This window comes from Rattus norvegicus, chromosome 6, assembly GCF_021556685.1.
Source record: "Rattus norvegicus strain SHRSP/BbbUtx chromosome 6, alternate assembly SHRSP_T2T, whole genome shotgun sequence".
Lineage (NCBI taxonomy): Eukaryota > Metazoa > Chordata > Mammalia > Rodentia > Muridae > Rattus > Rattus norvegicus.
Genome location: NC_141539.1, coordinates 102,512,985 through 102,527,635, shown reverse-complemented (window position 1 = coordinate 102,527,635; position 14,651 = coordinate 102,512,985). Strand labels below are relative to the sequence as shown.

The following is a 14,651-nucleotide window of genomic DNA, read 5'->3' as shown; positions in this document are numbered from 1 at the left end:
GTAGTACACATGCTGAGCTAGGAGCAGATACTGTGAGACATAGCTTCCAGTGGATACAGGTAGGCGGTGTAGGAGAGCAGAGACCAAGACTGGTGAGCCCAGGCACATGTTTCCTGAGCCTACCAACTCAGTCTTTACCTTTCTTCCTGCCTGTTTGGTTTCTGTTATGATGACCGTTAAGGTAAATAGGGAGAAGGCTAAGATGCTTTTTGAAGAATGGGGTAGGAGGTGAAATAATTTAAAAACATGGTTAAAAAGATGTTCATCTACATAGTGAGTCTTGGTGATCAAACTTCCAAAGATCAAATATCTCAAAGAAATGAAGTTTGGCTGCAACAATTTGACTCTTCGGTGGATAAGGAAGACAAGGCTGTTTCAAAACTGCAAGAACAAATTTCAGAGTCAGGCAGGCTTGATGTGAGCCTGGATTCCACTTAGCATGTAATTTAGCCCAGAACTTCCTAGTCATGAATAGATTGAGGGTGTGCTATTAAATGTTGTTGGCTGTAAATCTTTTTTATGATAGTTAAAGCAATTTTATGATTCAAAATTCCGTAAGACAGAAATACATTTGAAATAGCATATGACTCTCATAGAGACTTCTTGAGTAGAGTATTTGCTATTTTGTTACAGAATGCCTCTTTATACCTAGTATTTGTTGTGGGAGCAGTCTTGAGGTGACTTACCACATTTACCCTTCCTGATGACTCTAATCAAATTCACAATAAATACTTATAATTTCATGATCCCATGTACATACCCCAAGTCCCATCATATGCTCCATAATGATATTAAAATATTTTGTCATGTGAAAAATACTTTCTATGAGTAAATGTCATCTGAAAAATTAGAATAAAAATACTTTATAGAGTATTTTAAAATAAATATGCAAGTCATCGGAACATAGTGAATGAACAATAAAAACCAACTCCTTTTTCTTACCTATCAGATGGGGATAGTAACACCCACTGACAGGGCTGACTGAAGATGAGGCCAAGTGAGAGAATGCATGCTAAGCATGTCTGGCACACAGCAGGAGATGAGGGAGAATCATCGGTGCTCCCACAATTGGTGCTCCAGCAAGAATCATCAGTGCTCCAGTGAGCTCCAATCTTACCTTTTCGGGGCAGTTCATTTGTGTGCATCTTTGTAGACAGAACCCTTCTGAAAGCTGTTTAAATTCTCTTCTCTTCAGGACTATTGTAGTTCTAGAACTATAAAATTGCCTAAAACCTGAGTGGTAACTGATTTTGCAGAGCTGTTATCCTTTACTAAGCAATTTTATGTCTAATTTCTCAAAACAACGTGCAGTCTGGGCTGTAACTCAATCGGTGGAGTGCTCGGCAAGCATGCACACAACCTTGTAATTCCAGCACCAGGAAGATGAAAGGAGGAGGATCAGAAGGGAATGGTCAGGTTTGGGTACAGCGAGAGTTCATGGTCAGCCTAGGACAGCCAAGATTGCCTCAAAATAAAAACTACAGTAAAACAAAAATAAAACCAACCCCCCTTCACACAAAAACCTTTGAATTCCCTTCATCATAAAAGCAAGAAAACTAAGACCCAGACAGAGTGTGAGATTTGCCAAGGTATCAGTAGTACAGAGTTCAAGTCCAGCCTCATTTCACAGACACATACGATGGAGCTCTTGCATAAGGGGGAAGTGCAATAGGTGTTATAGACACTGCAGATCCATGCTTGTTAAGTAATTGCCTAGTAGTTAGTAGCAAGGCTTTTTCTATTACAATATTTATGCTGAAAGGTACCTTTACCAAAGGCATGGCATTGATCAGCAGAGGCCCCAATATACTACTACTACTACTACTACTACTACTACTACTACTACTACTACTACAGTTTTTTTCTTTGATGAATCAGTATTTTGGGATTCTGAACCCCTTTGAATTATGGATTCTAATCTAAATAATAAGACGTCTTATAGCAAGGGTCAGTGACCTTTAACATTAAAAAATTTGACAGTAAATATTTTAAGTTCCATGGTTGATACAGGAAATCTTTGCCACAACTACTCAACTGTACTGTATGTAGATGCTGCATAACCAAATGTAAACATTGTGTTCCAATAATACTTTACTTATAAAAACAAGAGGTGGGCATAGCATGCTAATTACTGACTTACAGAATTCTGATTATTTGACACAGGAATTTCTTGAAAGAGAACAGCCTAGATTGAACCTGTTAATGCAATGCATACGAAGCCAAACCTGAAGCTAGACAATCTGATTTTAACCACTTGATCTTTACCCTTAACAAAAGACACACTCTCATTCTTGCCCTTATTAACTTACCCACACCAGTTACCACATACATATGTGAATAATTTTCCAATATCTGTGGCTGTAACTAAAGAAACAATCAAAAGACCAGAAGGGACTCAAGTTAGGAAAGAACTTTCTCAGTCTAGTTCAGAGGTTATAAACAGTCCAAACGGTCACATTTCACTGTCTTTCAACTGTATATAGTTCATGTATTTTAAAAATCATCTGCTGCAGTTTAAAAATCTGAAGATCCTACACAATAAACAGATCTTGTTTGCCTAGGAAGACACAGATGTGGTCACATCATGACCCTTGGGACAACAATCAGCTGATGCTGAACAGTTACTACCTTATTTAGACATGTGGAATCCAATTGAAAAATTCGCAAATTGTGAATAGGACTAATTTATTCTATTAATGAAGGAAATAAAAATCAGAAGTTTTGCACATCCACATTTAAGACCAGAAGCCCCATTTAGGGACAGAGGTGAGCACTGTAGGCTTTCTCTTAGAGATCTGAGGCTCAAGGACATGGCATGCACTTACAGGTGCTCTGAATAGGAAACACCACCACTGATCTTTTGCCTTTGTCTCACTTCCTTTACTTGGCCAGAAATTCTTAGTAGCCATCATCCTCTAAGGAATGTAACCAGGAACGCAAAGCCTGTTCGCCATTCCTCGAGTTGCTGACCCCACCCACAGCCTTAAATATTTGTACTCTGGCTACAGAGTGATGAACATTCCCGCCTCCAAAGATGCTCTCATACCCAGCTGGGTTATGAATCAACAAGCTTTTGTAAATGGCCTTTTCTCTACCCACACAGGCAGTTAGGAAACAATAGTCTCTAAAGGACAGTAACGTGGGAGAACAGTTACTGATGACAAAGTTCCTCGTGGCAGCAGGTCAACAGGAGGACTGAACTCTTTCTAAAACATTAAGTGGCCCACGGCCAGGGTCTTCCATAGATTACTTTTTAAAAGGTACAGGGTCTGTCTAGATTGACAGAGTTTTACATAAAATGCTCCCACCAAGTGTAGTGATATTGATTTGTTAAACTCTTGGGAATATTGAGTTTAAATGGACATGAATACAGAAGGCCCAGCTTCATTGTGTCTCAGATCCTCAAATTACCTTATCCTTAACTCTCAAAAGAGTTATTTAATTGCATTTATATCTTACAGATGCCAGCAATGAAACTGTAGTCTCTGTAAGTAAGTTGGCATACGAATGACATGGGGAATGGACTGGTACAAGGAAAGCATTCTGTGAGATCGTCCTCCATAAGGGTGGCAGAAATACCAAATCAGGATCGTCTTGAGAACAAAAAGAAGATCAAGCTAGTGACAACTGAACTGGATTGAATGGCTCAGCAGGTCAATAGTCAGAGATTGCAATTTGTACAAAGAACAAGTGAATGCAGTCAAAGAACAGGTCCTCAGGCATGCATAGCACTGGAAATAGTTGAAATAAAGATAGCTTTTAAACTCTATTTCTTTCCTGCCTTGGAAGAGCTCCTCCACATTTCTATAAGGGAAAATGCTGCTGCCAGGAATCAGTAAGTATAAACTTTCATTTTAAACCCCCTAGAGTTTGTATCCAGCCTAAATTAAGGTGTCATAACCAAGTTTGCAAATTCACAGATATCTAAGCATCACATCTATTCTTCAAAAACCTACTGAACCTACTGTATAGTGAGTGTCCTGGTGACACAAGGGAGGTATCAGGCAGTGGACTACGGCAGAAGAGGATAGATATTTCTTCATGAGTAAGGGAGCTCTACTCTCCACAAAGCAGAGGGGATTCTTTAAGACACACCATTTGGGCCCTATATTTTCCTACTCACTGACTGTACAGATTGTATTCTCTAAATAATAATGCAATGACTCTAGGAGGTGGCTTTTCGGGGCCCCTTTTTTTGTTCCTTAACCCTCTACTCCCTCACTGGAGCTGTTCTTGATCTTTATTTAAAAGTGATCTTGAAAACAGGCCTGACTAAACAGAAAAGGGACAACTTTCAGAGAGGGAAGCAACTGGCCTTATTTGTTTGGATCCTAAGAAAACCCTAGATTTGGGTTTGTAGTCTTTCCACTACAGGCCTGAACTTTTTCACTACCCAAGTCAACTTGAGTGAAGGATCAGGAAAGCCTGGACACAGCCTCTTGTAACTGTGTTGCCATCGATGTATAGAATTCTGTTACCCACATTTAATAGTCCAGGGGTAGTAATGTGGTTCCAGGTAAACCCTTTGAAAATGTGTCATCTAACAAGGAAAAAGATTCATAGCCTCCTAATCTAACCCTGCTATAGGGTTTCTGAGTAAGTACCAGGCTCACGGAAAAGTGCCAGGTGGTGAAGAAATGCCAGCATTTCCAAGGGCACTGTGCATAAAGGGAACCACCATCATGCGCATGATGGTTTATGATGTATCACCTCTGGAGAGCTTCAGAGGGTATGGTCAGCAGTACTGCTTAGCCCCTTACACCTACGGGTTTAAGCAGGGGCGGTCACAGGACTCCTTCCTCTCTTCCTGTCATGCTTTCTCATTTTAGTTGATCAGAGTTCTCTCTCCTGTCAGTATGGTGGGGTATGTATCTTATGAATAAGTATTCGAACAGATTGACTGTAAGATTTCAACAAAACAATATTCAAATGCACAGAAAGAAACTTCTGGAGGCAGGCTGAGACCTGGAAAGTGCCAGAAGCACAAGGTGAATGTCTAAATTGCAGTCTTTCTGGGTAGAGAAACAAGAGGAAGACACTGTGGAGCCAGCAACTACAGTAGCTTGAGAAGAGAGAGGAAAATCTCAAAACAAAGGGAGCTGCACAAAAGTAGTGGTGCCTCAAATTCTGTGTAGAGTTTCTGCCCAGGTTTTTGTTGTTATTGTTTAGTGTCTTTAACTAAGCCCTGAAATATAACGCAGGCCAAGCTCTGGTAAAGGTAAAAGAATCAAATTAAGATTGAGCTGCTATCCACACTAGTTTACGTGGAGCTTAATGAAGTTAAAAGCTATGTTCCTGCTAATAGCAGCAGAGGTGGCCCTCTTCAGAACGTAACAGAACCTACGACAGGAATCACCGACAAAGCCAGACACAGGTGTGTATCTGTAATCCTAGCACCTGACACAGGTGTGTGTCTGTAATCCTAGCACCTGACACAGGTGTGTGTCTGGAATCCTAGCACCTGACACAGGTGTGTGTCTGGAATCCTAGCACCTGGCACAGGTGTGTGTCTGGAATCCTAGCACTTGGCAGGCTTAAGGTAGGACTGGGAGTTTGGGGCCAACCTAGGCAACCCCATGCGACCCTGTCCCACAAACAACAAACAAACAAACAACAAAAAACCCCCACAAACCCCACAAAAACCAAAAACAAAAAAACCAACAAACACCGAAGCAGTAGCTAATAAAAACATCTTTCCAATGTTTAGGACCCCATCTAATACTACTCGACATATGAAATGCTCTACACTGAGTCAAATCCCCAGCCTGAGCTAAAGTAATTTTCATAACTTTAGTTTAGTAAAGAAAAAATAATTCTTTTGGTGGACCAAGAGGAAATCCCAACACAGGAGGATGAATTAGAAAGAAACTGAACTTCAAGTCAAAGATTAAAAAAGAAACACCCAAGATTATGTCTTTGCATCCATTTGAGAATACTTATTTTCTTCATATTTTATTCTTTTTCTCTCTTGCCCTCTGGAACTGGGTCAGTTTCAGATGAAAAGACACTGATTTACCTTTGCATCTACAAAGGTACAAATCAGATCCAGCTACCGATGCTATGATGACAAGTCAGACGGGGGCTGGCAAATGACTCATGCAGTCTGCTCAGCTGGAGATTTCATTTCACCTGATTTTTATTTGTGCTTAAACTAAATGAAAATTTCATGAACCCTAGAGTTAAAAGTTTCGCTCTTCCAGAAGCGTGGACTTTGAGAGGAAGTTAGGATTTAGGGACACTTACTTGGTGGGAAGATTTCACTTCCTGAGATTGTAAAGGTCAGAGTTCACTAAGCCTCTCTTTCTGGATCCCTGATACTTAATACAATGCCCACTACTGGCTCCTACATGGACCAAATCTTTCATTTAGGAGGCAAGCTGGGTGTGGTCTGCACACCTCCAGTCGCAGCACTCCAGAGGCAGAGGCAAGTAGATCTCTGTGAGTTCGAGGCCAGCTAGACTATTGCCTGAGACCCTGTCTTTAAAAATGTGTACAATGAAATGTTCCCTTAGAAGGCAGGCTCCATCCAGACAGGGGCTTTTCCTGTGAAGGAGAGAGACAAAGTTTAGACAGAAGGTACCTGACTCTTCTGCAGTGGTTCCAACATGGATTCCTGGAAGGAAATTTAGGAGAGAGAATTCTAGGCTTATTTTGGATCTCATTCTGGTTCCCCTTCCCCTCTGATCACAAGATTCTGTATTATATGAGATACATACTTCAGAACACAACCAGCTTCTAACCCCCCAGATCCTTGTGTCCTCAAAATCAAAAGCAGGACACGACAGGAAGCGCATGTACCTGGATAAAACAACACAAAAAGTGACAGATACCACCAGACAGACCTACTATGGCTAGGTTTACAGATGTGAGCAAGCAGTAGTTTCCCTGGAAGCAAGAGAACGACTATTTCATTTGATTAAAACAAATCAACAATATACAAATAAGAGAATGAACACCTCCAAAGCTTGTTCTTAGGATCTTCAAAATATGCATCAACGAAAGCCAGTCACTGCTACAGAGGGGACCGCTGCTTCTCTTAGTAAAATATTATTACTTTATCAGAAGCTGGAAAAAAGTAGGACAAAAGTAGAAAACAAATCTTAAAAACTGTAAACCCATTTTTACCATATTTCTACTCTAAAGCTTATTAACTATATAATCCAGTGATACAAAATTCCAGAAACTTCACAAAATTCCTTTTTAAAATTTATTTTTGTTATCAAAGAGAATGTCCAGAAACATTGAGTACTAAAGAATTTGTTCATGGCATTGTTTTACAAAACTTCCTAATGGAGAGTGAATATTTCATTTTACTTTATTGATGTATCCTTCATTTATTAATGATGAGGTGGATAAACTGAACTGATGAAATTACTTTAAAAAAAATCCAGACAACCATATGAAGGGAAAACATCCATTCTCGTTCTGAACCTGTTGACTGGAGTGAATTCAGTGGCCACACCACCACTAGCTTCCCCAGAGAAGGGAGCTGTTCACATCTTCTCGGTAAGTCACAGAGGTCTCTCAGATATAGGCACCATGTTTTAAGTCTCACACAAAATGTCTGTGTCACTTAAATTACACAACGTGGCAGTGTTTGTTTAATGGGGACATAATATTTAAAGGGGCAAAGTAGAAAATAATCCATTTGCATGTTATGTGTGAGTACATTATTGTACTGTGCATGGGCTTGAGGGCACCGCAGCCCTTCATAACGAGGCATTCCACCAGTGCAGCATCTGAGGGTTCCCACTCGGTCTTGGTGTGGAGCGTGTCTGTCAACGAACCACGTGTTAGTCTGGGTCATCTGCTTAGCCGAGATGGTCTGAACTGAGTTCTGTAGTTAATCTCTTCTACTTTATCTCTATTTTTCAGCTTCAGGATATGTGGGATACTTGACTGTTTCTATCTTCTCTCGGACTTTGTAGGAGGGATATAAGCCTGTTTTTCCAAGTTTTCTGTTGACACCTTTAGAATAACCATCCCAATGGTTTCCAGCCACACCAATGATATCTCCAGGTTCCATTGGAATTTCCTCATCAGTTCGAGGTTTGTGAGGATAAACGGCAATCTGGTTGTGGGCATTTTGGCCTCCAAAATAGTAGATGTCATCTAAAGAGTGGAAGTTTGCAGAGGCATCAGGATGCAGGGTTTGCATGATTTCATAAGCAACCCGACAGACCTTGGAAAAAAGGGAGAAAACAAGTATGTTGGTACACAGTATAAACACCCCCACTGCCAGCAATCTTTAAGCAAAGGTGGGCTCTAGGGCTGAGAAGATAGTTATTTTTCATTTCTGGACACACACACACACACACACACACACACACACACACACACACACACGAGGTGGGGGGTTGAGTTATGAATACATAGTATAATATAATTTAAGAATACAAATCAATTTTTAGTAAGCATTATGAAGAGCTACAAGGTCTTCCAAGCTGGGAACTGGTGACGTAAAACTAAGTAAGATAAAAGTTTTTATCTGAAGAATTTTTTTTTAAAGATTTATTTTATTTATATGAATACACTGTAGCTGTCTTCAGACACACGGGAAGAAGGATGGTTGTGAGCCACCATGTGGTTGCTGGGAATTGAACTCAGGACCTATGGAAGAGCAGTCAGTGCTCTTAACCTCTGAGCCACCTCTCCAGCCCTTATCTGAAGAATTTATGGTTTGGGATTAGCACCTCAAATAACACAAATGTTATCCTCACCCCTTCGTCCACTCTTTTTCTTTTTAAGTTAAGTTAATACTTAAGTTTTGGGTGACGGTAGCTGGGACTCCTAACAGTAGAGATACGGAACCCGAAGTGGCCACTTCTTGTAGCCAGGCAGGACTCCCCTGTGGAGGGATAAGGACGTTAACCCACCCATCCACAAAACTTTTGACCCAAAATGTGTCCTGTCTACAGGGACAAAGATGGAGCAGAGACTGAGGGGATGGCCAACCACCAGCCCCTGTCACCATTAATGACATTCTGCTGTGCTTGCAGACAGGCGCCTAGCATAACTGTCCTCTGAGAGGCTCCACCCAGCAGCTGACTGAAACAGGTACAGAGACCCACAGTCAAACATTGGATGGACCTTGGCAAGTCTTATGAAAGAGTTGAGGGAAGGACTGAGGAACCATGAAGGAACAGGAACCTTATAGGAAGACCAACAAAGTCAACCATTGTGGTCCCTCGGGGGCTCCTCTCAGAGACTGAACCACCAACCAAAAAAGCAAACATGGGCTGGACCTAGGGCCTTGCACATATGTAGCAGATGTGCAGTGTGGTCTCATGCAGGTCTCTCAACAACTGGAGCAGGGGCTGTCTCCAAAACTCATTCCCTTAACGGGGCTTCTTCTCTAGACTCAGTGGGAGAGGAAGTATCTAGTCCTGCAGAGACTTGATGTGCCAGGGTGGGGAGGATACCCAGGGGGAGGCTCCAACCTCTCAGAGGAGAAGGGGAGAGAGAGTGTGTATGTGTGCGGACTGTGTGATGGGGGTATGGGGGACAGCGATCAGGATGTAAAGTGAATAAATTAGTGGGAAAAAGACTTAAGTTTTATTTCTACTTATGCATATGTGCACATGTCTCTTTATGTGCATGTGCATGCGTATGCAGATGCTTAATGATTATGGAGACCAGAATGCTGTCAGAATCTCTGGAGTTGGAGTCATAGGAGGTTTGTGAACCACTACGCATGGGAGTGAACTCTGGTTCTCTCTAAGCACAGGAAATGCTCAACAGCTGAGGCATCTTTCCAGCTCCCTTTATCCACTTTTAACCATAGTGTTTTCTTAGACCTCTTCTTAATAGAGATTTATATATTTACTGATGATCAGTGAGCAAGTGGGTTTAAATGTATCAGCTATTCCTAAGGAGTTCTAAAGTGTGCTACATACATAAGCATGCTTGTACTGATACAAGCTCGGCAGGTCTTTAAGGAAGATGTATCTACCCAATTAATGTTGTTTTAAGATGACTTAACAGATTCTTCTGTTAAAGAAAGCCCTCTCTAGCAGGTAAAATCCCATACCCTGAACTTCACTTACTGAATTTAGTATGCTTGGTGATAAAGCTAAAGCTACAAAAGGGTAATGCTCTGGCAACTAATAGATTCACTGGGAAGTAAAATAGGTTTCAGATCCCTTCCTAAGTTGGGTGATAACAGAAGAGAGTGATCATTTTGCCTAGAATACTTTCCTTTTCTATATTCTGACTGAGAACTCAATTCAGGTCAAATTTCTCTACAGCTCTAGTTTGGTTATCTCATTTAATGAATTTTCATTGTCCTTATGCCAACATTTTGCATCTACTTAAAAATGAAACTACTATTAATAGCTGTTAATCTGCTAATGGTACTTTAGAATGGCCCAGCAGATGTTTCTAAACTGAGACATCTGTGGAGATCAAAAACTGAATGAAGATGCTCTTTTTCTCTCTCAGTGATGCTGGGCACTGAATCTGGGGCCTTGTGCAAAGGCAAGCCCTCTACTCTGAGCTTATTCTGAGATGCTAAGCTTCTAACATTTATGACCAAATAAAATGACCAGGTTAACCTTTACCTCAACTTCCTGGAGAATATGAACTTTAGGAACTTGAACAGTTCACAAATGTTAGATGAAACTAAAGTTAGATGACCCTTTCCCCCAGGAATTAAAAAACAAAGTCATTATTTCAACAACTGACAAAAAAAAATCAAGAAAATGATTTTTATTTTTGAGATAAGGGTTCATGTAGCTCAGGCTGGCCTCAAACTCTTTATAGAGCTAAGGATGACCTTGGACTCATCTCCGCCCTCCCTCCCTCCCTCCCTCCCTCCCTCCCTCCCTCTTTCCCTTTCTTCCTTCTTTTCTTTCTCTTTCTCTTCTCTCTCTCTCTCTCTCTCTCTCTCTCTCTCTCTCTCTCTCTCTTTCTGTTTTCTTTTCTTTTTTCTTTTCTGAGACAGAGTTTCTCTGTGTAGCCCTGGCTGTCCTACAACCCCTTCTGTAGACCAGGCTGACCTCAAACTCCCAGAGACCCACCTGCTTTTGCCTCCCAAGTGCTGGGATTAAAGGGCCATCACCTCCTGGCCCTATTTCTATTTTTAATGCTGGAATTAGGCATGTGCTACCATCTCAGCTTGTTTCCAAGTTAATGCTGTCAACAAACTAAGTTACTCTTGGGACTTTTAGGATCAATGGCAGAAACAAAAATTACAGTAACATGAGAATAACAACAATTTAGAACTTTTTAAACTTCAAATTCAGCCAAAAGTCTACAGAGAATCAAAATTAACTTGGAATTCTGGAAAGAAACAAGAATCATCAACTATAGACCAAATACACAATGGTGGTCTCATAAGATTACATTCTCAAAACTCTTACTTCATTGTATGTCACATTCTGACAATGACAAAAATGCCTAATGACACACCTCTCACTGTTAAATAACAACGCTCCACTAATAGCAAACCAAGTAACACGGAGAAGCCATGTTTGCTGAGCTTTTGTTGTGAGGCATTACTTTACACAATCGTCTCAGTATCCCCATGAGAGTCTATCTCCCTTCTTACAGATGCCAAAGGGAACTAAAAGCATTGCCCATTGCACTATGAGTAACTGGTACACTAAAGTTGAGCCCAGGCAGCCCACATATACTTGCAACTGTCATACATATTTTTTGACATAAAATGTCTTTCAAATCTTTATATTCATTCTGTTGCATCAGAAAGCACAACCTAAGGGCTAAGGTGGCCCTGGGGAAACATGAGTCTTATCTTCAGGGTTCCCACTCTCCAGCATTTGTTAGCCAGAAACACAAGACTTGGGCTATACAGGACGACTACGATAGGGCTCTCCCTCTTCACCTTCTAAAGCACTGTTCTCATAAGAACAGCACTGGAATTTCAGCCTTGCTTTCTTTTTTGTGAAAATATTAATAATTAGTTTATGTTTTAGTATAAGTAGTTATTATTTGTTAGCCTTTGTGAATACATTTGTATTTTCTTAACCAAAGGAATAAATAATGATAAGTTTCAGAAATCAAATTGGGCCAATACAAGAGAGATTTCTGGGCAAATGTGGACTTGGGTTCATCCTCACCTGGATACTGTGGGTGTGGCACTTTACAAGAACGGCCATGATGGGAGCAGCTGAGCTTAACGAGTGCTGAGTGGGTCCAGGCAGTCCCACAGTCAGCCCCACCTACTAACTCCTTTCTCTGTCATATCAAACTTGTAAGAACTGTCTTCACTCATTTTGCAGACGAGGAAACTAAACCATAGGGAGATCTTGTAACTTTTTTTTTCCTTTTTTTTTTTTTTTTGGAGCTGGGGACCGAACCCAGGGTCTTGCGCTCGTTAGGCAAGCGCTCTACCGCTGAGCTAAATTCCCAACCCTAACTTTATTTTAAAAACATAAAATCAGACAGAAACACTACAGCCACAATTAGCATTCTTTCTGGTTCTAGAGTAGTGCTTCAGAGCACATATAAAACTGCTTTTGGATAAGCAACTGGAACTACAGATGCCACAGAGTAGGTGTCCAGTAATTATCTGCTGAATAAGTGGTGCTCCAGTAATGGATGTTCAAGCCCATGGGTGACATTTAAAAGTTAAGGTCTATACACAACATTTTGAATAAATAATGGTTGTTTATCTCCATCCTGGAGCAATTACACTAAGGGCTGGGAGGATCATTATAGTGTTGATGTTTGCATTCATGACATCAGGCCTCCTCTGGACGTTACAAATTCAAATCATGTGGTAGGCAATGAAGGCTTGCAGCTGATGGCAATGTTCACCTCAGAGTCGGTGCTTGGGCAGGACCGAAGCATACACATCATGGCTGTATAGAGTATGTTTCATTTCATTCTGTGACAATACTTCATCACTTTCTAGCATATTATTAAGCTGACAGTGATGACTAACAGCAAAAAATTCCTGCTAAAAGATATGACACAAGTAAGCCAGTTTTAAAAAAGTATTTAAAAGGTAAGCATCCATTAGTCAGAATATAACCCTTAGACATATTGCACTGAAGTAGATGGGCTTCCGACCTTTCTCACAGCAGATGGGACCTTGTTTTTGTCAAATTAAAGAGTTAGTTAGAGGCACTCCTGGTATGAGGATTTGAAAGCTGTTCTCAATTTAGTGGGTGATGCTGGGAGATCTGTGCACCTTTCCTTTAGATTACTTAGTTTTGCTATACCATGAGAAAATAAAAACAGTGATGGCTGCACTGTATGAACGTCCAAATGAATGTGATACAAGTTGCGCGGTGCAGCGACCAGCACCAAAGGTGAGTGGCACCCAGGCTGACTCAAGACAGACTTCTCATCCTCTACGCTGGGAGGGAGGGACAGTGGTCACATCTTTTATTCTGTGTTGTTCTCTTTGCTACTCTCAGAAGGCATTTACTACTGTTTCACAAACTACATCTCAATGGAAATTACCACCCCAAAAGTTAATGTTATTTTTAATTTTGTCCTCTGAGATTTCCAAAATCTGATTGGAAGTGCATAATGTAACCAGTTATATTTTGTGTAGATTTGAAATTAAAGAATGTCTTGAGATGTTTTTAATAAATGTTACAAAGGGAGGTACCACAGGGGAAAAACTACTCAAATTACTGAGCAATGCTGCTCATTAAACAAAGTAAACTTCAACAGCATTAGGTGGTTTTTATTTTTAAGATTCACTAAGTTTATTTTCAAAATCATAAAAGATTTCTTACAAACGAGCATTATATTTTATGTGTTTGGGTGTTTGCCCACATGTATGTCTGTACACCACCTGTGTGCTTGGTGCCATGGGAGCCAGAGGAAGGCACTAGAGTTACAGCTGTTTGTGAGTCATCAAGCGAAACTTGAGTCCCCTGGAGGAACAGCAAGGGCTCCTAGCTGCTGAGCCACCTCTCCAGCCCTAACGTCTGCATCTACAGCTGCTTTGGTGAGGCAGAGTAGTGAAAACTGATTCTACAACTTGATAAATAGGTTTTTCAGAAAATCTTTTTGATACTTCATTTATCTACCAATGAGCTGCTCTCATTTCTTCAATTATAATTTATTTGCTTCCATAAGTAATTTGCTAATTATTATTAGCAAATAAGAATGTAAGTGATCAGGTAGATGGTTTGTGAATAGTGTTCTCTACTAACAATAGGGTTTTTGTTTGGTGGAACTTTTAGAATGTGATTGACGGCTTTGCTAACTCACTTGATAATCTTTGGAAAATGCTAATATTGACTCTTTCATAAAAACTATCGAATACTGTTCTTGCTATCTGAAAAATGTAGGGCAAAGTTGGCTTTGTGAAACAGTTCTGAAGAAAGCATGTGGAAAAGTAAGTACACGTGGTAACAGAAGTAGGGAGCAGAGGTGTGTTTCTGGTTTGTAAAAAAATAAAAGAGAGATAATCCCCAATCTTTTTTTAAAATCCAATATAAAATCTAGAACACCAGAAGCTGATGTTTCAAAGGGGTAGGAAATGTATCTAAAACTTTATGAAGAATATGCATTAAGATGCCATGTCTACGCTGATAAAATAGCTTAGGGGTAGAGTGCTTGCTTACCATCATGAGGTCCTGGTTCAACCCCTAGCACTTCAAACCAGAACAAAAACAACCCAAAAGGTTGCCATGACACTCATGAGTCAACATGCCTAGAATTTACTTGCA

At 40.5% G+C, this 14,651-nt stretch overlaps 1 protein-coding gene across 3 annotated transcripts in view; it reads right to left on the bottom strand.

Moving 5' to 3' along the window:
* Positions 1-7,193: 7,193 nt before the first annotated feature.
* Fut8 (fucosyltransferase 8) overlaps positions 7,194-14,651 on the bottom strand; it is a 246,864-nt gene continuing 239,406 nt past the window's right edge. For all 3 annotated transcript variants that reach the window (NM_001002289.2, XM_087554154.1, NM_001412189.1), the window contains 1 exon segment: positions 7,194-8,182. In NM_001002289.2, coding sequence (NP_001002289.2) covers positions 7,865-8,182 — 318 coding nt within the window. In that variant the 3' untranslated portion in view covers positions 7,194-7,864.